Raw genomic sequence first — 27,481 nt, 5'->3', positions numbered from 1 at the left:
GTCCCAGTCTCTGCTTATGGGTCTGAAATAATATGCTTCTATTGCACTACTTTTGTTATATTATTAAAATGCATTATTTCTTTTTAAATTAGTAAATTAGCCTTGGTACTAATGCTCACAGTACTCAAGGGAAGAGGGCTGTTATGTTTCTATAGTCACTCGGAGCTGTGTGAACTCCGCTGAACTGTAAGAAACACAGTTGTTATCTGACATCACAGTTTTATCCATATGGAAATTTTCAGGAGCTTCCCCCATTCCCCAATAACAACATTCAAGCTTACATTTTTTTTCTTTTTGAAAATGTTATCATTTAATTATTTGCAATATTAATAAAAATGACATCTTCTTTTGTTTTTGTTTTTTTAAAAAACCCTACAAGAATGGGATAGGAGACAGCCACGGGAGAACAGCAAGCACATTGTGCTAGTCACACGTGCGCACACAGTAACTTATGGGTAAAAGTGTGCATTTAGGTCTAGCTAGTATTTATCTGTGGCCATTTTCAGGCTGATCCACACTAGTATTTCTGCTGATCCTCTTTTATCTTTACATGTACTTCTCAACAATAAAACAGATTTATTAAAAGCAGTAACCTGAGGTCTTCATTCAGACACGTGGTTTGCAGTACTGCAGATAATTTGCACCGCAGGGCAGAGGTCACTCTGTTACCGGTCTGTTAATGCAGTTGCTCTGGGATAAGATCAATCTCCATACTTCATTGCAATGATCTAATAGTTCATTGGCACTTCGCTTTGTGGATTGATTAGCTCCAGTGTGGAAAATGATTGATAGATTTCTGATCCTTAGGATTCTGCTTTGGTCAAGGGTAGCAGAGGCTTTTACTACTTCATTTGAATAACCTACATGTAAAGGTGTTGTAGCATAGAAGATCTTGATTTGATTTGTATTCACTAAAAGCAAGACACGCTGATATTTTAATGTTTAATTTTGGTTAGTTCTGCAAAAGCTGTGACAACTTAGTAGTTCCTGAAACATACAAAGGAAATACAATGAGAGCCAATGAGTTAATTTTAATATTTTAGTTGTATGCATCAAACTAAAATGCCAACAGTTTCCATTACCATTGCTGATGCCATGGAAATGCTGGCTGTATTTCTGAAACACCAGTTCATATGCGCTCTCTTCTCACATTTCTCTAGCACATCTGTGGCTGCTAATTGTGAAAGAAAACTATTGTGTCAACTGGCCTTTCAGACTCACGTGAGCAGAAGAACAATGTATTAGGATATCCTTTAATTGTCTTGTTTCCTATTTATTATAATTTATTGAAATATTAAAAACCCATCCTTCATCTATATAGATACCAGGGTGGCAGTACAACACGTAATATAAATGAACCGTACGATAAAATTATCAAACAATAAAAGCCCACAGCAGAATAAATGGAGGCAGCTTAGAACAAAACAACTGCAGCAAAGCAAAACAGCAAAACACTTAAAATACCCAAGCAAATAAATAACTCTTGATCTATTGCCAAAATGATTAGCAGGGTTAGTGACGATGCTGCTGCTAAACAGAGGGTATTCTACAGATAAGCTGCCACCCCAGAGAAGGCCCTCTCCCATGTCATCACTTAATTCACAGACAATAGTTCCCCTCATGGTCAGGCTGGTATAGGGAGTGTTTCTTCAGGTGCTTGAGTACCATGCCATTCAGGGCTTTAAAGAAATAAGCAGCCATACTTGGAATTGGGCTCAGACGCTGCCAATCTAGCTCTTTCAGAAACTAGGTAACATGATTTCTATGGAGGCGCAGGTTGGAACTGCGGCAAAGGCGGCATTTTTCTTTTTTCTTTTTAATAATATTTATTAGAATAGTTACAGAAAGAGAAAAGAGAAAAAACAACAAAGAATTTAACAAACAATACATCAAAGATAAAAAGGAAAACAAAAAAAAACAATACATCAAAAATACCAAGAAAAACAAAAACATTTAAAAACGCATCCAATTTCCATATCTTTACCTTTCATTTACTTGTTTCATTGACCTCCTCACACCTCCCTTTTTTGCATTCTAGTTCAATTAGCTATTTCAGCAAATCCTTTCCATCTTTCTCAATTTTTTTGTTCTATAATTTATCTTAGCACAATCTAACTTTAAATTTTCCACTTTGGCCCATTAACAATCAGTTCTTGCTTAATTCTTTATAACATTTCTACTAAAACGATATAACTTCATTCCAGCATTCTTCTAACATTCATTAATTTTGCAGTATTTCTGTAAATATACTTTGAATTTTTCCAAATCTTCTTCCACCGACTCTTCTCCCTGGTCTCGGATTCTGCCAGTCATGTCCACCAGTTCCATGTAGTCCATCAGCTTCATCTGCCATTCTTCCCGGGTGGGTAAATCTTGTGTCTTCCAATACTTTGCAATAAGTATTCTTGCTGCTGTTGTGGCATACATAAAAAAAGTTCTATCCTCCTTTGGCACCAATTGGCCAACCATGCCCAGGAGAAAGTAGGGAAATGCCTGGCATCTGCTGCTGCGGGATCACTGGCCCAATAATTGTGTGGTAGCGACAGGGCAAATCCTGGAGGAGTGCAAGCTGTACCATTTTGCATCCCCGCAGAGGCCTCTGGCGTGCTGAGTTCCTGGAATAGCAAGTTCTGATTGAATTCATTGACATCATGTAATGTATGCTGTGGGCAGGGAGGGGTTAATCCTTAAGCAGGCCAGCTTTTTCTTCTTCTTAGCCTCAGCTAAGAAGTGAACTCTAAAAGTGGGCTGTCAGTCAAATGCAACAGCGGAATTGGCCTGTATATATGTTTTCCCAGAAGCAATAAGAAACAGAGCCAAGTTCAGTGGTGGCTGATGCGGTGGTGCAGAGATGGTCACCACCGCTGAATGGCAACTGGGAAGCGGGAGTGCTAGAGGCAGCAGTGCTAAAGTTAGTAGTGTAAAGATGTGCAGCTGTTGACTGGCTCACAGCACCCATGCATGTGGGCATGCATGCAGGCCAATGAATGGCCATAGATATTACCATATGCAATGTTTATGCAAACAGGGATCTTCTTGCTCTCTCTCTCTCTCTCTCTCTCTCTCTCTCTCTCGGCAACACATAGCACAATCAGTGGAGCTACTGATTTCAAGTCATTTGAGGGTAAATGCTAGCAATGTATACAGTGGTACCTCGGGTTAAGTGCTTAATTCGTTCCGGAGCTCCGTTCTTAACCTGAAACTGTTCTTAACCTGAAGCACCACTTTAGCTAATGGGGCCTCCTGCTGCTGCCGCGCCGCAGGAGCACAATTTCTGTTCTCATCCTAAAGCAAAGTTCTTAACCCGAGGTACTATTTCTGGGTTAGCGGAGTTTGTAACCTGAAGTGTATGTAACCTGAAGCGTATGTAACCCGAGGTACCACTGTATTTTCCCCTTATTCCCAGCAAAACAAGACAACAAAAACATTTTGGAAATGTTTCTCTTTTACAAAAAAGTTCTTTGAATGGAGTATGCTTCCCATTTCCAGCATTGCAAAACACACACACACACACACACACACACACACACACACACACAGTATTGACTCTGCTACTACCCCTTCACAACAAGGCTACCCTCGCTTTCCTCACTGTGTGAATGGGATATCGCAGCCAATTGTAAGGTGAGGCTAATGGAGTGGAGTGGTCAAGAGAACTGAACTTTGAACCACTGAAGCAGGAAATTCAAATCTCGCCTCTGCTGTGAACCCGTTCTAAGTTATTAAAAGGCAACCACCACCCCCTTTAAGCTACTGATTTGTAATACAGTGAACATACTACAGTATTGACTTCTTTTACATGGTAGTTGTCAGGATTATTGAAACCGGATTACGCATGGGATGGAATAAAGTGGCAGAGGCCTGAGGTGATCAAATGGACTGTAGCCCCTCAAATTTTTTGATGCTCCTCAGCATAAAGAAATAACTCTCTGTACATATAAAATTAGCATAGCAAGGAGAGAGTGTGAGTGCTTGCTTGCAGGTTTTTATAAGAAAACGCTCACAATAAGCATTCCTCACTTGTAGCCTAAATTGGAAGATGCCACTCATCCACCTGGGTATTCTATCTCCTTATTCTGCTGCATGTGTAGACCAAGCTTGAGATACTATATTCATTTTATTTTATTTAATATATTTCTTACCTGTCCTTCAACCTAAATTTCCAGGAGGTTGTACAAAAGAATAAAAATTGACCTGAAGTGTCCAATGCGTTCTTGACCACAGGATTTTGACCCCAAAATTAGCACACAAAAAACCCCTAGGAAAACCCTCTGAAACCTTGCAAAAAGCAAACACAGAAGGAAAATAGTATTTCAACAAAGCACCTATGGTAACGCAATGCAATATGTAATTACCGTATATACTCTAGTATAAGCTGACTTTTTCAGCAATTTTTTTATGCTGAAAAAGCCCCCCTCAGCTTATACTCGAGTGAGGGTCCTTTCAGGCTGCTCCTTCCTCCTCCACCACCTTTGCCGCTGTCGGCAGCAGAGAAGGAAGAATGAGCAGCCCAAAAGCAGCCCTTTTGGGCTGCTTGTTCTTCCTCCGCCGCTGCCACCACCAGCCTCTGTCTCTCGGCAGCACCCTAGATAGGTAGGGGGACGGGAGAGGCTGGGGGGGAGAGAGAAGCCCCTATGCATGCACACACGCACTCCGGCCCACCAGGAGGTTTGTGGTGTGGTGAACCGGCTTATACTCAAGTCAATACGTTTTCCCAGTTTTTTGTGATAAAATTAGGTGCCTCGGCTTATATTCAGGTCAGCTTATACTCGAGTATATACGGTAATTGCAATGCAGTTAATATACTATGGACAGTTATTTGTGTACAGTGGTGCCCCGCAAGACAAATGCCTCGCAAGACGGAAAACCCGCTAGACGAAAGGGTTTTCCGTTTTGGAGGTGCTTCGCAGGACGAATTTCTCTATGGGCTTGCTTCGCAAGACGAAAATGTCTTGCGATTCTTGCGATTTTTTTTCGCTCCCCACCCCCTTTTTCTAAGGCACTAAGATGCTAATAGCCTTTTAGCAGCTAATCCGCTAATCCCTTAAGCCTTTAATAGCCGCTAATAGCCGCTAAACCGCTTATAGCGCTAATCCGCTAATCCGCTAATGGGCTTGCTTCGCAAGACGAAAAAACCGCTAGACGAAGAGACTCGCGGAACGGATTCTTTTCGTCTTGCGAGGCACCACTGTATAATAAATTATTTCCCTAGTTAATTGGGTAAAAGGCAGATCAACTGAAAATCGGCACCTAGCCTTGTTAAACACATATCCTTCCTTACTACCTTCCAAACTGAAACACAACACAGGGCTGGACCACAGAACTGTGAGTGGAAAGCGTAAATATATTACTATGGGTCCATGAACTGTTGCGCAAACTACTGGAAGATTTCTAGCAATGGCTTAATGTACAAGTGTGTGTATCTGAGAAACATGGTGAATAATAGAAGACAGAGGTTGCAGCGTTTAAACACCAGTGGTCTGTAACACAGTATTGACAAAGAGCTCGTACGAAGTCTTGCAAAAAGAGCTTTTGTAAATGGAAGAACATTTCTGGATCAGGGATCACTTTTAGAATCATAGAAGAGTTGGAAGGGACCATGAAGATCATTTAGTCCAACCCCCCTGCAATGCAGGGATTTTTCACCCAAGCCTAAGACCCTGAGATTAAGAGTCTCATGCTCTACCAACTGAGCTATACCTCTCAGCAGTACTCATTTGCTAGGCAGGAACAGAGCACATTTGCATCCAAGCTATATAGTTTGTCGTAAGTTCTTAGCCCCTTTGCTTTTGTTTTAAAGTGTGTGTATTTGTGTGTGCATGCACACACACACATACACACAATAATGACTTGAGGTGCTATACTTGAGTATCTGCTTTGCCTCAGTCTCCACAGCCATAATGGAAAATATCTAATTTCCACAAGATGTGAATCAAGGGACCCAGCAAGGAAGAAGCTAGGTTAAAAATGATAACAAACTATTTAATTTTTTGAGTTGCATTCCCAGCTGCAAAATATGTGAGGATCAGCTGATCAAAAATTAAACTGTTCACATACACGTTCATTCATAAATGTTCCAGACATAATGCTTCATATATAATGTATTGATTATAATTAAGGAAATAAACAGCACAGTTTCAACTGTAGTGTATTTATGGAAATCCACATATTGTAAATATTTTATTAAACACCAACAAAAAGTTGTTTTCTACATTGTGAATAACACTCTAAACTGCCACTTAGGGCTGCTCCTCTTACTGTTTTGAAAAACCACCCTTGTGCCTTCAAATGTAAAAATGATACGTGGGGAGTATATGTTTTTTAAACAAGTAATGCGAGGAAAGCAACACATGCATATACTTCTAAATGCTTCTACATATTCAGGCCTGGGTATACTGCCTGCACATAAACACACACACACACACAAAATCTACACTCTAGCAATCCACATTCTTTATTTTTGTGAAATTTACAGTGAGAACTTAAGGCAAACTTTACATAATTTATTGAAACCAACTCCAGCTTGAAAAATAGCGGTGAGGAACAGTGAAATGATTGCACTTGATAACTTGCCAAGCAAGAGACCACTGAATAGTATTTGTAAAGACAAAACACTAGTGACCTGTGGTGTCAACAGAGAATTCAGTCAAACGCATTCATAGTCTATTGATGTCTATTGTGTAATCATTGAAACAATATATTCAGAATAAATTCATCACTGGTATGTTAAAATTCTCTCGCTCCCTCACCCCTAGCCTGTTCTCAGGCTTATGTCAGTGTAGATTGTGCAGAGACCCTAGAACCCCCAGGATTGTAAATAAACCTCACTAGACCCAGTTCTGATTTCATACTATACCGAAATAAACAGACAAAGTGCATTGTTAGACATGATGAAACAAGAATTAAGCCTATTTTGTTGTTTGCATATGACAGGCAAAAGTTAAGATGACTTGTAGTAAATGACTTATTTTATTGGTGCACTGAGAAAAGTCTAGTTCTGTAATTAGATTTCAATTTTAAAAATAAAAAATGTCCAGTGACGAATACCTTAGATTTACAAATTTATTATGGCACCAACTTTCATAGACTAGAATCAACTTCATCAGTTTGTTTCATCACTATATAGGACCAAATCAGCCCAAATCCTGACAGTCTCTTTCAGTTCATTTTATGGCCGGAATCCACAACATATTACCAGTATATGAATTGAGAGCTAAATGAAACAACCGCTGAGGCAGTTAACTTAGAATCATAGTATTGGAAGGAATTTCATTAACAACGCAGGAAATCCACTTTTACAGAATTACTAATAATTGACCATCCAGCCTCTGTTTAAAAGTCCATCTTTTTTTTTAAAAAAAGTCTGTTTTTAAATCTCCAACCACTTTCTTTTGCAGTCTGTACCACTCTTTCCTTAAAGTTTAGTCTAGACCCTTTTTCTTGTAATTTGATCCCATTGCTTTTGGTCCTACCCTCTGGAATGACAGAAAATTAATTTGTTCCATCATCTACCTGAATATTTGAATTCTAATATTTGAAATATTTGAAGGTAGCTGTTATATCATCTCTTAAATGATCTTTTCTCCAGGCTAAAAACCCCAAACTCTTTTAACTTGGTCTCTAGGCCTCTCACCATTTTTGCTGACCACCTCTGGAGACACCCCAGTTTGTGCGTATATTAAAAGGTGGTGCCCAGAACTGGACACAGGTGTTTCAGGTGAGGTTTGACCACAGCAGAGTAGACTAGTACCCTTGCTACATTTCCTCCTGGCCCTATGTGACTACAGTGATCTTCCTGTACACAGATAACTAGCAAATCAGGAAAAGGTGAGGCTAGAGCTCTTACCTGTAACATGCTCATTTTTTCATGCATAATTTTCATTTTATTTTGTTATTGCATGGAAAACATTCAAGCATTTTTTAAATGATGAAAAGTCAACAAAAGCTACATACCCCATAACTCTCTTGTTTAGGTAATTCACAGCTCTAATTCATCTGAAATTATTTCATAATTTCACATAAACATTTGTGGTTCCATTGTTGACGTAAGTGGAATTACTGAGCTAGGAAAGAGTAACATGACAGAGAAAGAGCTTTCAGGATGCGGCTCTCAGGAGAATGCTTGCAGAGCATTTCTACAGAACAACCCTTGTAATCACTTTGATAAAGAATAGCTCCTGCGTTACTGGTATAATTTTCAGCAGAAATCTTAAAAACCTGCCTTTTTAACAACAAAAAAGGAAAAACCCTGGAAATTACATTTATAATTCATCAGAAATGATGCTGAGTGTCAAACATGAATAACCTACATGTGATCTAGCATGCAAAGCAAAAAAAAATCCACCCCAAGTCCCATAAAAGCCAATTTTTAAGTGCCAGGTACTCTGTTTGATGCTTTGAATAATGCAAATATCTAGTGATGACCTTATTTTCTTTCCCACTTAGAAGTCATCTGTGGGTTTGTGTGAAATGCTGAGAACTTGTATTTGTCTACTCTTCAGGAGTTCAGAAACCCTGTTGAATATTAGCATATTGGAAGGAGGTGGCGGTAGGAGGAGGATAAGCTGTCTTGGGGGACGTTGGCTCTACTCCGCAGGTTACCTAAGCATTTTGTAAGGAAAGGCTGGACTAGTGACAGCTTGTAGTTGTTTGGCATCCATATATCTGGACCTTAGTTGTGTGTGCTAATGGATGGATTGGTGTAGCTGCACAGCATTGATCATATGAGTGTCCAAATCAAGCCCTTAGGTCAGACAATGGTGTTTATTCTAAGGTTATCAGATTTTTTTCAATGAATCCAGGGACACTTTTTAACTTCAATAGATTTTGTATGGGGGCTGATTTGTAAATCCGGGGACTGTCCCCGGGAAACAGGGATGTCTGGTAACCTTATCTAGAGGAGGAATGAGGAACCTGTGCCCCCATGTTGTTGAACTCCAACTCACATCAGCCCTAGCCAGCATGCCCAATGGCCAGTTGCAGTCCTACAACATATGGAGGGCCACAGGTTTACCAATGCCTCAATCTCATAAACTGCTTGTTGACTATCTACAAGGCTTCTGGGGTTATTCAGCAAGTCTCTGGGGATACGCAGGCGAGCTATAGGAGGAGTGTTGCTTTAGGGCTCCATGCTGGCCGCTATGGTCTGGATGTTCATCCCTGCCAGCCCACTGGGCTCCTGGTTCCCATATGTATCTCCTTGACCCACTTACTACAACATCTGGGGACCCAAGGTTGAAGAACACTGGCGAAGAAGACATGCTTGAGAGTATAAGTTAGTCATTTGCCTTGAGTCCTGCTCCTGGGACTCACTCCAACCAGTGGGCCTTGATCCAAGTCCCTTCTGCTTGTCCTGTCATCATTGTGCTGAAGAATTCAGGAAGGAGAATTGTGGGTCAGCCAATTGACATGGTTGATAGTCTCCAAGGCAGGACCACGTGATTCCTTTCTACAGGCAGTGATAGTGCACTGTAGCATGATATAACACAATGGGCGGGATATAAATAATAAATTATTACTATTATTATTATTAGCACTGCATGGATGCAGCACAACGACTTGGGTGGCATGTGACTTGGTCCTCCCTTGCATTTCCATGTTAACATGGTTTTGCCACTGCAATGCACCCAAGGAAAGTGAGTACTCTGCCCCACCTGATGGAACACTGAAACACTCATCTATTTTAATGGCACCAGAGTGACAGGCTGAGGGTTTGATTCAATACAGAATCACAACTGATGCAGCAAAAAACTAGAACCACAAGGCATGGCAAAAGTGCTTTCCGTGATTTCTCCATTGAATCCAAGTCCCATATAAACATCAGGTATGCACCAAAATTCTGTAGTACTTGATAACAACGTAAAGTGCAGTTATAACTGCACAATGTTCCATTCTCAAAATTAGATCATCAAAAATAAACAGGGGAACTAGAACTGTGCTTGTTGAATATTTCAATATGCTCTCTGTGACTTTTTTATCAGTGTCGTTGCCAATGTTGTTTGCTATTGCTGGTAAAAAATGGCTTTTGTATTGGTCTACCCTCCCTCATCGATAACACCACTACAAAGGTTTTGTTTTATTCTTTTTATTTTTTCGGATGAGTAACATTTCTGAGATAACATTTCTGAGATAGACTTTCTGAGAAAGACTTAGTTCTAACTACAATTGATAACATGCTTTTGGGTTTCGGTGTCAACTGAGACTTGATGCTGTGTGTTACTGAAGTTCTTGCCAAATTCCAGCAGAATTCTCTGGGAACATATTCCAAAAAGCCTGAGTCTGTGTGGCTTGGACATGTAGGTTTTCAAACAATGAGTAAACTGACACCACGGTGCATCCGATGGTCTCCTTCATTTGTCAATGTACCATATCCAGCACCAAGCCTTCAGTGCTTCTTGTACTTCCTTTCACTGGCCGTTACCTGCTTCTCTCTTATACATTCCTTCTATCAAGCCTTTCTGTTGCCTCTATTTTGCAAAGCCAGCAGAACTGCATATATACAAAGACAGTGCTGGGAAGAGAAGCTGCCGCAGATGTGCTGTTCTATAGAGAAGGTGTGAGCGATGGCTGCCTTTTGAGGAGCAATGAACACAAAGTAGACTTAGGGAAATACAAATGATGACACTCTTCTCCGACATGCATAAGAAAACTCCTTATCAGTAGTTAACAATTAGTTAGTTTGCAAATCCACGTTGGAAAGCTCATTTGCAATGGGGTTTTAACACAACAGATTTCAGCATAATCATCTCCACAACAACATACCTAGGACTTTTCTGCATTTACTATACCTTATTTTCTTCTTCTACCCAAATCAGTAGAATTCTGAATCCAGGTTGCTGAGTCGGAGAGGACTCTTTACTGACTAATATTGAATGAGATATGGCATAGATTCAACATATGGCTGCTTTTTATATCATAATAACTATGTGGTAGCTGTTCTGTGAAGCAGCTACATTAGATTCACAGTGCCCTTTCCCACGTAGATCAGGATGGCGAACCTGTGACCCTATAGCTGATGTTGAACTACATCTCCCAGCATTCCTGCCCATTTGTCTTGAAGGCAGAGGCTGATGGGAGTTGGGAGTGCAATATCTGGAGGGCTGCAGATTAGCCATCCCTGATGTAGATCTTCCAAACAGTGGACATAGGACCTCCACGTTAACACCACAGATTAGTGCCCATGCAACCTTTTTAACTAGGGCTAACTGCAAAGGTGAAGGAGAATTTTCATGGTGATCATGGTGAGTAGAAGGGATAAGCCTTGTCTTCCTATGCTCAGTAATCACCCCCCCACACACACACACTTGTAATTAAATAAAGAAGAAAAAAGCTACATGGTTGCAAGAGTCATGTGTAGTTAGGCCCAGCTGAGCTAAAGGTTTTGTGAACTACAATTCTGTTTTGCTACATTTATGAGCCTTGTATACAACAGCAGGAGCTGAGCAGTGATTGTTTATTCTGACTTTGCTGTTTCACACTGTTTGCACAGCATTGGCTTGCTAATGAGGTGATACCAGCTTGGGAGGGGAAGATAAGCTTTGATAGCATGCTGATGACTCTCAGAACCTTCAAAAAGCCCCCTCCCCGCACCTACTCCACAATGCAAAGTGAATTTTTGGCTTCCAGAGTTGCTGCCTGTGGTTGAGACAGATGTTAGCTGAAAGCATTTCTGCATCCAGGTGTTGCATCTTTAAAACCCATTTGTTGTTAACTGTGAATATGATCAGACCCAACACAATTTATAGAATGGGACGCAATATTCAGAAAAGTTGATGGAGTTGCAAAGTTAAATTAAGCCTAATACAAACTAGGGCTTTTCCTGTGGTGTCCCTGGAACACCATGCCCAGAAACATCTGTTAGCAACATTGCACAGCATCCTCCAATGGGAGAATGTCAAGATTCCTTCCCTATATATTGACTAACACATTTTTGAACTTGATTGTGCTGCTGATACAGTTTGGGTCTCTCCAATGTTTCACTTTAGAAAAATGTTTTCTGGATTCTATTTATGCATGTTTATTTTTTTCTCTTCTTTGTCCCTCTTCACCAAAAAAAGACTAATAAAGTCTAAGAAGAATAATAGTTATGGCGCACAGTTTAACTTTTTAAGTCAGCTAAAGATACACCTCTTTGCTCAGACCTTCATAGGGGTTTGATGTAATGAGGTCAGCTGTGCATTGACAGATTGTTTCAAAATTTGGTTTGCTCTTTTAACTTCTAGACTGTAATTTGTTTGTGATTTAGATTTGTAGTATATCTTCTATGTTGCGACCCACCTTGGGAGCATGAATCAAAGCAGTGTAAGCTAGAAATCGCAGGAATAAACAATGATGGGGTATCGAAAGAGTTATGGGGAAAGTTCTCGACATGTACTAGGGCTTTTCAAGCCTTGTTCATACCATGTTATACACTATAAAAAGCCATGTATGGAAGACAATATGGGGTAGCCACTGGTGTCAAGAGCAGGACTGTGGCTGGAGAAAAACCTCACTTTTCTCCTTGTGTGCATTCACTTAATTATACAGTCATTAATATGTTTATAACCTAATATGTTACAGCCCAATGCTTTGCAGTACAGATTAGCAGGATACAGAAGAATATTTTAATTTTTTTTTAGTTTTAGACATCTTCGTTCTACTCAGAGTGGACCTATTGAAATTAATTAAGTTAGCCGTGTCCATTAATTTTAAAGGGTGTACTTTGAGTAGAGCCAACTCTTTGTTTCTAGATAATCTTTGTTTCTAGATAATCTTTGGAATGTAGATGGGACAACTCTACATGTTTCAAACCAATATCCATCAGTCTTAAATACAGTTAAAAATTGTCTTTAAACCTTCTAGTAAAACTGTGCTGAAGAACAAACATAATACTATAACTGAAAGCAATCTGACACATTTCTGGGAATTGGGAAAGGTGCACTGTGGACCTGTAACTCCTACTTTTTCAACAAAGCACGACTGCAATCTTCTCTTCCAGATAACAGGGGACTTTGTTAGAAATGGCACGGGAGATAAATACAACTGGGGCAGAGTGAAAAGGAGCTCTTTTTTAATATAGGCTCAGCCTTGTTCTGTGATCTAAGCAAGAATGAATTATTGTGGTTACATGCAGCATGGGGACTGAGCAAGGTTGCTCCTGTGATAACACAAGCTTCACTTTGACTTAGTAATATATCCCTCTGCTATGTACCCCTCCTCTTTCTTTCATCCAGCAATATTGTCAAAAGGCTGCACAGCTTGTAAGTAATATTAGAGGGTGTTCATAATAAATTGTCTGCTTTGTGTACCACGCTGGATCCTGCCAAAACCCAGTAGGTCACTTGATGGGCTGGCTGCACGGGGCTTCCAGGCCAAAGGGTCAATCTGTTCTTGAGGAGAGGAAGTTGGATAGGTTCCCAAAACTTACTTAATGTGAGGTTCTCTTGGCTCACAAGCGGGTCAGACTAGATCAGTGTTTCCCAAGCTTTTCCCCCCATGGACTATTTGAAAATTGCTGAGGGTCCTGGTGGACCACTTAATGATTTTTCTGCCAGCTGTAGCATTTGCAATGTGCCGTGCGATTTTTAATTGTATTTGTCTTGCTTCTTCTGTATTATATTTGGTTTTGTTGAATTCCATAGAATAAATAAAAGAAGCAAGACAAATACAATTAAAACCAATAGGATTATTTAAAGTGATAGATGTGCTGTCTTCTGTCTTCAACTCCAAATCTGTGTACCATCTGAATGAAGCTTGTGGACCACAGACCACAATTTGGGAACCCCTGGTGACAGTAAAGAGGCTGCTGCCCACAAAAATGGTAGCCGTGCACTTACCTCTCCCTCTCTCCCCTTTTGTGGAAACATCCAGAACAGGTGCGGGGGACCAAGGGACAAAAATGACCCCTCAAGCCTCCTAATCTGGCCTTTGCAACTCACCCTACATCTCACACCTGGCCATATCCCTCACTGACCCTGTTCTCCACCTTTGTCTAATGATTTTAGCAGGCTGAAATTTGTCCTTGAACTGTGGTTGTAACTCATGGGAGAGTGCTGTGTGTCTGCCACACCAACCACCACCTTCTGTCCACATGTTCAGCAGGAGACGGGCTTAGCCAGCTGAAGTGTGTGGAAGGACACCTCTCCTCAATACAGTCAAACCTTGGTTCCTGAACAGCTTAGTTGCCGAACAAATCGAGTCCCAGATGTCGCAAACCCAGAAATAAGTGTTCCAGTTTGCAATCGTTTTTCGGAAGCCAAACATCCAACACGGCTTCTGCTTGAGTGCAGGAAGCTCCTGCAGCCAAACAGAAGCCGTGCCTTGGTTTTTGAATAGTTCCAGGAGTCCGGGACTCCCAGAACGGATTAAGTTCGAGAACCAAGGTTTGACTGTACAAGCTTCCATAGGTTGGGTTCAGTTTGCAGCCTAAGATTAAATAGCCACACTTTTCTGGATGCAAAGAGAATCCAAGTGGGGCTCACATTGTTAGTCCCCCATCCCAATTAACTTTATAAACTTATTAAAAATACAGTATTCTCCCTGAGCTACCAAGTGCACCCCTGAATATTGGCATTTGGTGACATTTTAAAAATTGTCATATCACAAGCAAATCTTCCAAATGACACAGGCACCATTTTGATCAACCATTTTGTTTCAAAACACAGACTGGATTATTTGTCCAGAACACTTATATTTCTGATGGTTGTGAGTTGTAAAGTGTACTGACAATAAACTTCCACAAAATGTACCGTTCCCCATTTTAATCGTGAAGATACTGAAGAGCAAAGCCTTTGCACGTTTGCTGTGATTCTTTCCCCTCCCAAAGCCCAACCCCACTGAAATCTGAAAGAATGTTGTGCCTGATGAATTATAGTCAAAGTCATTGCAAGCTTTAATCTTAAAATCAATTCACTGTTATGGTGCCACTGATATCAAGCAAAACTATGCTTGAGTTCATCGGCTATTATTGCAGTAGCCCACAAAAGCTCATGCCAGGAATAATGGCACCTTTGAGATACCATAGCGATATTTGTTACTATTGCTTATAAATATCTGCAAATAACTGGGTTTTATTCACCATTCTTGATCAATCCTCTAGATTGCATTTGCTCCACCAAAGAGTATGCTTTAGTATTGTATTTTGAATTTCCATTATTCTATGATTTAAGGGGAAATAATATGCCTTACATCAATGATAATTCTATGCTGATTTTTTTCATTCGATTTGTTTACTTAGTTAAGTGTCATTATTCAATTCTAGTTGGGCCAAGCTGGCTGCTAGTAATTCTCTTCCTCATGCTCACATGAACAATTTAACATGTGGATTTGGGTCTTTTGAGAATCCACTTTCATTAATACAAAAGCAAGCCTCAAAAGTGATCAGCTTTAGCCTTGCATTTAGCATTGGAATGAAATACGTGATTAAACCGTTCACGAAACAGGACTCTACATTACTTTCTTCTAGCTGCCATTAGACAAATATTATAGTGGAAGACAAATTACGCTATGTGAGTACAAAAACTTCTTGTCTTGTTGTGTCCATCCATGCTCTAAGGCCAGTACTTAGTGACACGACTTGTTTACATTTAACATGTATGCAAGAGATGTTTGTTCAGCATCTGGAAACAACCAATTCCTCACGGGAAGTTCATCTTGTCCTGTCTCTTATGACATATTGCTGGCAAGCAAAGACCTTTCTTTTCAGCCTGTCGTTTGTAATGATATTGCTAGTACTTTGTTTGTATTATTTTATGCTACTTCTATAAAATCAGTTGCTAATTGATATTGGTGTCTTTTGTTGCTACTGAGTATGTTTCATCCTGCTGACTAGTTTTGTAATTAGTATTCTTGATACTGTTTACAGATACTGTTTGATACTGTTTACAGCTGCCCTGCCTAAATGCTTTAATTAATAAACAAATCATAATCTCTGGTTCTGATATTTAGACATGAATATGTTGCTTATATAGCCAAAACACAATTCCTACACAAGAGAAAGCAGAAGTCACAAACAAATAATTATATTTTCATATTAGAAAGGCTTAACCTGTTGAATGTGTGCCTGTCATAGAGCTGTTAAAATCATTGCTGGCCCTCCGTGCCAACAGTTGTTAACCAGTTACTGTAGGTCTTTTGTCTATTGATCTCTGGCAGGAAATAACTACATTTAGTGCATGAACAGGCATGGTATTTCAGATGGAGAGGTGGTGGTCAGAACAGATTTAAGATTTTCAGCAACCAATGATCAGATGCCAATGCTTGGATAAATTCAAAATTAAATAGTTAAAAAGCAATGTATTTTATGAGCATTTGTTCTGTACTCATTTATAAAATGCAACTACAACAATGTTAATAGTGCAGGTCAATGTACATTTTGTGTGTGAGAGAGAAGCCATAAGAATTGAGCTTTTGAGCTGAACATACATGTTTAAGAAGAAGCAACCTCTCCTCCCAAGAAATCTCCTATTTTCCCATAGGTGGAAAAGCAATGAATCATCCCTTCCCAGCACATTATTGTTACAACCAACAGCCCACCCCTGACTGCATTTCCTCCTACAAAGCAAACAAAAAACTCAACACATCAACACCGGTTAACACCACTGCAGGATTCTCACACGCTACTCTCAGTCCTCCAGCATTATTAATATACCTGGGCTACTTTTTCAGGGCTTGGTGAAACTCACATCTTCTCAACCACAATCTGAATGTACTAATGATTAATTTTATTTGTATTTGCAGGGTAATTTATTAAGGTTTACATACTAATATTTTTCCTTTTCCTTTTTTGAAATTATGAAATTAAACCTAAGTTAGAATTAAACCTAAGTTAGAATTCCTGTCTTTGCTATTACCTTTTGTTTTTGGGTGGACACAATGCTGCTCAGTTGCACCAAAATTCTGACTTTTAAAATTATTTTCTCTGGAAAGTAGGTAACAAAACAAAAATGGGAGAGGAGTTCAAAATGAACTAGGCAGCTCTTCTGCATTTTTGAACTTTTAAAACAAAAAACAAAACTGGATTCATGTATGCACCACAGAAACTGCCCGGAAGTCATTTTCCTGTTGTCTAGGGGAAGGAATTTCCTGGGTCATTTTAAACCTACTTCTAGATCTTCCATGGTGCTTATATGGCTCTAAATTTCTTTTCAGTGCTCGTCAATTACAGCTCTGACTTCATTCATTAGCTAAAAGCTGTGAAAGGCTGAAGCAGGTTCATATTTCATAAAGAAATTGCTTTGAATAGTGCCTGCATATTTTGCTTCATAGCCTTCCTTTAACAAGGACTAGACACTTACCTTTTTCCCCCAGAGTCTGGGCCCCTTTATGGCTCCCAACCTGGTACAGCAGAGCCCCACTCCCTTCGACAAAAATAGCCCTGAGTATTCCAGTTGCTGAGGGTCAGCTACAGAGGCCTTGGCCTAAGGTTCCTCCCTAATGGTTTTAAGAGTACCTAAGAATTCTGTCACCAGAAAACTCAAAAGTAAACGGCAACAATAAGCCACCAAGGAAATATCATATATTAAAAAAGATATATTTCTGTCTACAGGTTGATGACCAAATGAAGCTGCTTCAGAACTGCTGGAGTGAACTCTTAATTCTAGATCATATTTATCGCCAAGTGGTACATGGGAAAGAAGGCTCCATCCTCCTCATCACTGGGCAACAAGTGAGTTTGCAAACTGAGTATTTTGATTTCGTTTTTAAACCTTTTTCCAAACTGTAGGAACTTAACTATGTCTCAAACGTTCCTGGTATTACCAGTGGCGTAGCTTGGGGGGTGCAGGGGGGACCGGCCGCACCAGCCGCAACATCTGGGGGGGGGGCGCTCGCACACGCAGCTCTCTGCCCCTACCTGGCTCACTCACTCTCTCTCACTGCAGTGCTGGCTGTGCGAATCCGATCCGAGCCGCCGGGTCGCCGCCCACTGTGGAGGGGAGGGTGCCAGGTGTGCGGTGCGGTGTGGAGAGAGAGCAAGGGACTATCTGGGGGAGGGACAGTGCAGCGGGGGGGGCACAAATTACTTGCCTTGCCCCAGGTTAGGGGGCGCAAATTACTTGCCTTGCCCCGGGTGCTGACAACCCACGCTACGCCACTGGGTATTACACCAAAAGCCTTTCCGATTGAACCACAGTATTAGCTGCAAAACAACTTAAGTAAAATGATCATCCACGCTGTGATCTTCGGATGGATGAAAAAGGGTCGTATATAAATTTAATAAATAATTTTTAAAAAGTAAATTCTGTTCCTGATCCAAACTTGTTACAATAAAAGCAAATGCAACTTATATAAACATTTACTCATCTACCTCTGTGAGTGAGGCCTGGCGTGTAGGAAGTATGATATCTGCAGCATAATGCCAATCCATTTAAAAAAAAATAAATGGGAATTTATTTCAGATAAATCGTGAGTCAACATACCTTTAAAGCACATTTATACTGTTAAGTTGTGGGTGAACATATCAGACGACACAGCGATTCTTCAAACAGCTCTTGTTTATTCACAGGCCAGAACAGAACTGAACTGAAGGGTTCAGCCAGCCTGCTTATATAGAGCTCCAGTACAACGTAACTGTAACAATTTCCTAAAACTATCCAATCACTGAATGTCACTTTCGATCCCTTATTTGCATAACTATCTAAAGTATCCCCCTGCTGGCCGAGGGTGAGAACTTCAGTACATAACATATACCACTTTTAACAGTCATGGCTTCCCCCAAAGAATCCTGGGAACTGGAGTCCCCCCCACTACAATTCCCATCACCCTTAACAAACTCCAGTTCCCACAATTCTTTTGTGGAAGCCATGTGTTTTAAATGTATGGTTTGTAGAGGAGGTTGGCATAGTGGGAACTAGAAGCAGATGGTATGAATTAAAGGAATCGGCCCATGAAAAGAAAAAATGAGAAAAAACAAGAACTCAGAAAGCAATAAAGAGCAACATTTGTGAGGCCAAACCCTGTGATACAAGCCATAAGTTCAAGTTCAGATGTAACATTAAGCTAAGCCATGGTTTAGCACCATGTAGATGTATTTCAAATAGTCCCGTTTTCTCAGCACTTCAGAATTAGACTGCCAAAGAGAATAGTGCACTGTAATACACTGTCATCTAGTGTGCACTGTGTGCAAACATTTAAAAAAGATTCTGTGATAATATATTAATTCAGCTACTTACTGAATTCATTTACTTGGATTCAGAAGCAGCTTGCCAGGTGTAGTGGGAATTACCTGGCAGATCAGTTGCTGTTGCTTAACTGGGAGAGCAAGAGGCAAGGCAGTGGGGAGGTTGGTGCAGTGTAGGTGCACTGGCTCAGCCAGTTAGGTGCTCCTGCCACTGCTTTTGCGCCTCACTGACCTCCCCGCCACCTTGCCCCTTTCTGGTAAGCAGCAGTGACCTACCTGCCAGGAAGCTAGCATAGCAGCTTCGGCACACACAGCAAGCCACTTCCACTCAAATTAGGAGAATCAGAAGCAGCTTTAAAAGTCAAGCTTAAAAGCCACAGAGGGCACAGACTTCCAGGGAATTCTCCTGCACAGACAAGCTCCAGTCAAACAAATGCAACATGCACAAGAGCACTGCCGTGATCTTGCGCAGCTTGAGATCACTCTCGGCGATTGTGGTGAGAGAAGTTGCTCATACGTCGTGGCCGGGTTCATTTATAATTTCCAAGAGCCCTGGCAAAGTAAATGAGAGCGACAAGGCAAATTAAATGAAAACGTTACTCTTTGAAAACGTCTTTCAGCTCTAATGGAAAAGAATGTATGGTGTCATGGGAAGGCAGAGTGCATTTTGTGTGTTTTATTTCTGATTCAAAGTGAAACCAAATGATGGTCCACTGGCATTTAAGTAGCTGAAACCTAAACTGCCTCCATTTATATACATATGAGGAAACAGTTGCTTGTTTGGACTGCAAACTACATTATTCAATTGCTATTCAAAATTTGCATAGAGAGACTTAGCCCTAATTTAAACCATGTAGGGTGATTCCTTTGTGCCTACAAAGAGAGTTGCATGTGTTGTGTGTGTCAGGCAGAAAGACATGCACGTTATATGAAAGTCAGGTGAATAAACCATTTGATCACAGCTACATTAACCATGGGCATGATCCAGTCAAAGTTAAGTGGTGTTTAGTCCCATTGGTTTCAATGAACTCTGCCTGGCAATATGCTCCTAGGAAATTGATCAAGCCTGGGACAGATTTTCCAAAGCTAAGAACTACTCCACGAGGCTCCATGCCAGACAATTTCTGAACTGCACAAGCCACCTGGATAGCCTTTAAATAAATGAGCAAGGGTTGCAAAGACAAAACAGAGCATTTAATCACATTTAGACAATAACAGGCTCAAGCTCACTAACTACAGATCATAAAATGTCTTTGGAATTCCCCTCCACCCGGACCAAATCAAAATAATTTCTAATTTGGACTGACTCCATTTCTGGTCCTCCCCTCTCTGACCAATTTAAACCCCCAACTTCATGTAAGTTTCTGATTGCATTTGTCATTGTAACTCTGACAGCTATGTAGATTTTATCTTTATTTTTGAGCATCCTATATACACTATTCCTTGACTGGGTGATTTAATAGACCCACTGCAAAAGGCAATGTAAACAGAAGAGGAAAGAAGCAAATTTATACTGCAGTCTTGCGCACACTTACCAGGGAAAAAGTCCCACTGAAATCAATGGTGCTTACTTATGAGTAGAAATGTATAGGACGGTGTTGTTGAATGCCAGTTCTTACATAAAGAATTATGATCAGACCCATTAGCAGTTCCTTCAAACCAAGTTGTCCATTACTCACTCTTTTCATTCTTTGCACAAAATGCTGCTCATCTGCTACAATGATTACTGTTTTAAAAGCAAACAAAGTGCATTCTTTCACTCAAGCATCATTTAAAAACCAGGAATGAATTGTTCTTTGTCAGATGCATAATATTGCAACAGTTATTATGCCTCGTGTATATTTCAGCTTCCAGAGTTATTCTGCACACTTTAAAAGAAAGTTAAATTTCTTCAAGGCTGCAGAATATGAAGATACTACTGTTATTTGTTGTAATTATTATCTTTGTTAAAAGAAGGCAAACAAAAATGCTATGATGGTTTAGTCTGAGATGAAGTACTCCCATTACACAGTTAAATAGCTGGAAGTCCAAGCAGTCATAAAGAATTCATTGTGTAATAAACTTACAGTGCAGTGGTCTACATGTCCACTCAGAGGTAAGTCTCTCTGTGTTTAACGGAGTTTACTCCCAGTTTAGTGGGTGCCGGGCTGCAGCTTTGGCTTTCTTGGGAAGAAAGAACAGAGAGCAGAGAGTTCATAGTGAAGATGTCATTCTCACTACAAAACATACAGATCTTAAATACAGACCACCTACAATACAGATATGCAGATATGTGTCAACTTTGATGGCAGAAAGTGAGGCGGAATTAAAGAACCTCTTAATGAGGGTGAAAGAGGAGAGTCCAAAATATGGTCGGAAGCTCAACATCAAAAAAACTAAGATTGTGGCCACTGGTCCCATCACCTCCTGGCAAATAGAAGGGGAAGAAATGGAGGCAGTGAGATATTTTACTTCTTTGGGCTCCATGATCACTGCAGATGGTGAAAACAGTCACAAAATTAAAAGACGCCTGCTTCTTGGGAGAAAAACGATGATAAACCTAGACAGCATCTTAAAAAGCAGAGAGATCACCTTGCCAACAAAGGTCCTATAGTTAAAACTATGGTTTTCCAAGTACAGTGGTACCTCAGGTTAAGTGCTTAATTTGTTCCGGAGGTCTGTACTTAACCTGAAACTGTTCTTAACCTGAAGCACCACTTTAGCTAATCGGGCCTCCTGCTGCTGCCGCACCGCCGGAGCACGATTTCTGTTCTCATCCTGAAGCAAAGTTCATAACCTGAAGCGTATGTAACCTGAGGTACCACTGTATTGATGTATGGAAGTGAGAGCTGGACCATAAAGAAGGCTGATCGCCAAAGAATTTATGCTTTTGAATTATGGTGCTAGAGGAGACTCTTGAGAGTCCCATGGACTGCAAGAAGATCAAACCTATCCATTCTTAAGGAAATCATCCCTGAGTGCTCATTGGAAGGGACAGATCCTGAAGCTGAGGCTCCAATATTTTGGCCACCTCATGAGAAGAGAAGCCTCCCTAGAAAAGACCCTGATGTTAGGAAAGATTGAGGGCACAAGGAGAAGGGGATGACAGAGGACGAGATGGTTAGACAGTGTTCTTGAAACCACTAATATGAATTTGATCAAACTGCAGGAGGCAGTGGAAGACAGGAGTGCCAGGCGTGCTCTGGTCCAGGGGGTCACGAAGAGTCGGACACAACTAAATGACTAAACAACAAACAATACATTGAAAGAAATAGTTCATTGCTCTTTGGCTAACCAGAACAAACACATACAAAAACTCATACTAATACACACAGCCCACTATATTATTATTTTATAAAAGAGAGTGATAAAATCAACAATAATTTTAACACAATTAAATTATTATTAGGGGGGAACATATACCATTTAAAAACCATGCTAGTTGTATCTCAGAGGTTTTGCTGTTGGGGCAGAACATTGGATTAGTAGGAGCATGCTTTATTTTATTTTTTAATTGGGCAGTCAGGAAAAATACTGACCCCTTACTACTTTACCTTCAAAATCAAAATAGTAAAAGTTTTAAATTAAATTAAAACACACTACTCTGCTTTCCACAGCTTCCCCCTTCCCCAGTGACTATAGACCTAAGATAATTCCTCTTAGGAATCAATCTTCTGCACAACTGAACACAAGTAGAACTTGGGCCATCAGTAAAATGTGCTATAATCAAGATAGATTAAGACTGGTTGAAAAATATGGCCTCTGGGTAGAAGAACCATAATGGGATGCCTATGATACAAGCACCAAGTACACTTTTTGCAGCCATTTTATGCCACCTTCCATGTCGTCGCAGCAGCCATGTAGAACAGGTTAGGCTGAGAGTTCAAGATTGACCCAGAATATGAAGTGAGCTAAAATAATGAGAATTGAGTTTAAAATACAGCACAAAACATGCTCAGAGTGTTTTTTCTTCTTCTTAAGGTTGCCAGAATCCTTTTTGTTTGTGTTTTGCAGAGAGTTATGAAACTGCACATGCTCAGCATAGTTTTTGTAGTCCATGAAAGCTTATGTAATAATACTAGTTAGTCTTTAAGATACCTCAAGGCGAATTTTCTGGTACCTTATTTAATGTATTCATTGAGCAGGCTGGGGGTGTTTGAAATTACCAAGCTCCCCATCCGCCTTGTATAGCAGGATAAGTACAAGAGCCACTTCCTTGTCTGCACCTGGGCAGCTTAAAAATAAGGATATTTTCAGTCAGCTCCTTTACGGTAATTATATATATACTGCCTTCTTAGCCTGCCAAGCCTGCCAAGGCTATTCATAATACAAATATATTTATTTTTATTTCGAAAGATTGTATAAAACATGTAATCACAAAACTCTCTGAGTGATGTACATAATAAAACACAACTGAAATTCACAGAGCTGTTACAAATATGCAAAATATAACTGTGGATGAAACACGGGGGGGGGGGGGACCCAGTAAAAAAAATTTAAAAATGTAAATAACTGAACCATATGTCTAGGTAGGTCCGCTGAAATTTAAAAGAAGGTTTCAGCATGCAAATAAAAACAATATAGTGAGGGTGCTTACCTAATGTCAATGGTTAGGAAGTTCCAAAGTAGAAACGCTGCAACTGTGCATAACATGAAGCCATGGTTTAGCACAGTATGGAACAGCCTAAACAAACCAAAGCAAAGGATGAGACTCACATGCTCCCCTTCCCAAGTGCTCCTCTTCCATAACTAGGAGGAAGAATTTAGCAGAGTTTAGTTTTGCTTTTACAGGAAACTCTCAGCTCACCATTATATTCTAGCCAGGAATTCTGGCTTAAAACAAACAATGGTTAGTTTAACAAACCAACTTTTATAATCCTTGGTGTGAAGTTGACTTGTAATGAAACTAGCCATTGTTGAAGCCAAGGCTCAAAGCTGATCCTAAGCATTTCCCCTTCTTTCAGCTTCTCACCTTCAAGCAGCGACAGCTGATGACTTTGCACTGATGCAGCAGTCGGAGTGCCCCTTCCAAAGCACTTACTTGCTGGTGTAGCAAGTTTTTTGGGATAGGGCTGTAAATCTTCTTAGTGCCAAGTGCACAGAGTGCGTTAAGTTTCTTGATTCAGTTGTAATAGGATAGGTCTCACTTGCTCCATGCTAAAGCCATCAAGCTTTGCTTTGCAGAGTGCAGCTAGGAATGCACACACACAAGAGCAGGAATAGGCAAACTCGGCCCTTCAGGTGCTTTGGGACTACAACTCCCATCACCCCTAGCTAACAAGACTGGTGGTCAAGGTTGATGGGAGTTGTAGTCCCAAAACATCTGGAGGGCCAAGTTTGCCTATGCCTGCACAAGAGTCTAAACAATGGGGAGGTGGAGGATCTACTAGTAAACCTATGGTTGCTTTGCAGATCTACTAGGGCTTTAGCTCAGTGTTAGAGCATCTGCTTTCCAGGTTCAATACCTGGCATCCCCAAGTATGGCTGGGAAAGCTCCCTGAAGAGCTGTTGCCAGTCACTGTGAGCAATACTAGACCAATGCTCTGCTGTCCTACTGCTCTAACCTTAAGGTTATTCGCAAAAAAATATATAAATAAATACTTGAGGGGGAGGGAACAGGACTTGCGGGAAACAGGACTTGGGAGCTTGTTTCTGGTACTGCTCACAGATTCAAGAAACCCCTGGTACTCATAGGCACTATGTTCCTTAATTCCTTGTGTTTCCCCCTCATCTGTGGCCCTTTTTTGCACTTGACTCTGGCCACAGGGTTCTAGTAAAAAAAACAAAGCAGATCCCACATGCCCACCCCTGCCATAGCTATTTGGCATCTCCCCTCTATATGTCTAGAAGCAGGAACCAGCGCAGGAAATGGCATTTTTCATTGTTCGCAATGCACCAATGGCCCATAAATGTATAAGATATTTTATAGCACTTTGAAGCATTATCAGTTTTACTATTTGCATATTAGAACTAATTAGCAACCTCTGTAACATCATCCTGAGGGAGAGGTCTGCTGGCAACTTAATTCATTATCTTCTATTATTGGCATATCATGTTAAAATGGCAGGCATCGTACACTGTACAAGTCATCACAATTTTAATTAATTTGATTTCACGATGCCTGCTGTCTCTATCTAGGAGGAACCCATTCCCACTCTTAATGTATGAAAGTCCTCTGCTTTCCTGCAGTAAAGTACTTGCTGAAGAAATATTTATATAATATTTCCATTATATAAATGTTATCTACGATCTTTGCAGATAAAATGCAATTTGTTATCATAAAGCTATCATTGTTTATCATGTAAATTTGTATTGGGGGGGTGCTAAATTAGTTTCACCGACAGTATAATCATAATCAAAAGGTTGCCTAAGACTCATCACGGCACACATTTGCTTCCAGTGCAACAGTCTGACTTGTGAAATTGCACTAGTGCCAAGATCAGATCCTAGTCAAAACACTGAAAGAACAATTTCATCTACCACCTTCCAGAAAGGCATCACACAAGGAAGAAACTAAGATTAAAAATAGAAAAATTAAAGAAAGTTTCCCTTACCTTAATGCATGCAACAACAACAAAGACTAAGGTCTAATTAACTACATGGATCATTAACTTTAATCATTCACAGAACTGAAAGCAAATGCCTTTCAACCTCCACTCTGCAAAAACGTTTATCCCAGCATCTAATAAAGAGATACTAATGTATTAACAACATGTCACTATTACCTTTCCCAATGCTCAGATAAGCCACTGCAGTTAACTTGCCAGTTTCCACTACCTCTAAGGCCTTTATCAACCATTTCTTAGCAGATGGTACACTGGAGGAAGTTACGCTGCTTGGCAACTGTAATCTTAGCTAAAAGATGCATAACCAGACCCCCTATTTTTACACTGTTTCCAGCCTGTCAATTTGAACAAGATAACCACAGAATCAATGGATAGGTCATACTCTGTTATTTCAAAAAATGACTTTAAGAACCCTTTTCCAATATTGCACAATTGCCATCATAAGTACAGAAAGCTGAGGTTCACCAGGCCTTCTAGGTTTACTCTGTATCTTGGGCACCCTTAAGGTTTCTATTTAAGTCTTGCTTTCCTGCAGGCAGGTAAAAACTTTTTAACAGCTAAGAACTTACATCAATTTACAGCTGAAATTGAGAAAAATCTCTTGAAAGGAGTGGAAACGGGTGCAAGAATGTATGCAAGAACAGAAACCGAAGATTTTTCAGCTTCAGTGGATGGGAGAATATTCAGAACATCTATACCGTTGTACCTCAGGTTACATATGCTTCAGGTTACATACACTTCAGGTTACAGACTCCGCTAACCCAGAAATAGTACCTCGGGTTAAGAACTTTGCTTCAGGATGAGAACAGAAATCATGCGGTGGCGGCAGCAGCTGGAGGCCCCATTAGCTAAACTGGTGCTTCAGGTTAAGAACAGTTTCAGGTTAAGAACGGACCTGCGGAATGAATTAAGTATGTAACCAGAGGTACCACTGTATGCATTTGTTTTTTGACCCAGCTAGGAAGCCTACACAAATTACTCCTGTCTTCATGGAACATGTACACTTCTACTGGAGTATATTTCTCCTGTTGGATGGGGAAGTCCCAGCAGAAAATCCACCACAGCTTGGAAATTCTAAATGGTAGTGAACATTTGCTAGGCACAAACCACAGTTTGAGGCGTATTAGCTGCATGCAGCAATCCTTTCTAGAGTTGGTTTCTCAGAGAGTTGTGGGTCACATGCTAGAGCTACAATTAAGATACTCCATCATCAGTTATACTATTCTATCTGGCCAAGTGGTTCTTGGTTTCCAGATTTTGAAGCACAGCAAAAACTGTCCAAAACAAAAGCAAAATAAATGAGTGTACTCATCTATCACAACAAAACATCTATCAGATTACTTTCAAATATCTGAAACAGAGCACTGTCCTGTCTGTGGTGTGCAAAGTTTCAAGCAGTACTTACTTACAGAGCATCACGCAGTCATCATACTAGAAGGAGTCGCTCAGTGAACATGGTCGTGTATAGGTCTTAAATATCTGGATAATATCCACCCATATGGCAAGCTCATCATCTAAGTGTACCTCACATTACACACACACACACCCGGCGCATCGTTTTCATTCACACTCTAATATATTGGCTCAAAAGGCTACCCTTTTCATAGATAAGTAGCCCATAGACTACGCAGAGAAGATAATACTCACTTTAATAATAACACTTCCTCCCCACCCCCCCTAGAAGAGACATTAACTGGGGCTTTTTCATGCACAGTTGAGTTTATATAAACTGATTGACACCTTTGGGGGTCGTCTTTCCACTGACTCATAATTTTGCTCACTCGTGAAAAAGGTTTTCTCGGTGCTCTGTATTCTCTAGTTAAAGCTGAAAATTCAACTC

The 27,481-nt window shown here is 40.4% G+C and overlaps 1 protein-coding gene and 1 long non-coding RNA gene across 5 annotated transcripts in view; one reads left to right on the top strand and one right to left on the bottom strand.

Annotated features, from left to right (window-relative positions):
• Window positions 1-27,481, bottom strand: part of LOC310679763 — a 149,031-nt gene that overhangs the window by 29,307 nt on the left and 92,243 nt on the right. The window contains exon 6 of the long non-coding RNA XR_014512508.1: window positions 23,673-23,759. This is a non-coding gene — a long non-coding RNA (uncharacterized lncRNA). The remainder of the gene's footprint in view (window positions 1-23,672; window positions 23,760-27,481) is intronic.
• Window positions 1-27,481, top strand: part of NR5A2 (nuclear receptor subfamily 5 group A member 2) — a 119,693-nt gene that overhangs the window by 63,537 nt on the left and 28,675 nt on the right. For all 4 annotated transcript variants that reach the window (XM_083445342.1, XM_083445341.1, XM_083445343.1 and 1 more), the window contains exon 5: window positions 17,525-17,644. In XM_083445342.1, the coding sequence (XP_083301468.1) occupies window positions 17,525-17,644 (120 nt within the window). The remainder of the gene's footprint in view (window positions 1-17,524; window positions 17,645-27,481) is intronic.

This window comes from Podarcis tiliguerta (genome assembly GCF_965153285.1).
Source record: "Podarcis tiliguerta genome assembly, chromosome: 6".
Taxonomy (NCBI): Eukaryota; Metazoa; Chordata; class Lepidosauria; order Squamata; family Lacertidae; genus Podarcis; species Podarcis tiliguerta.
Note: the sequence above shows the minus strand (reverse complement) of the source record. Positions and strands in the feature narration are given on the sequence as shown.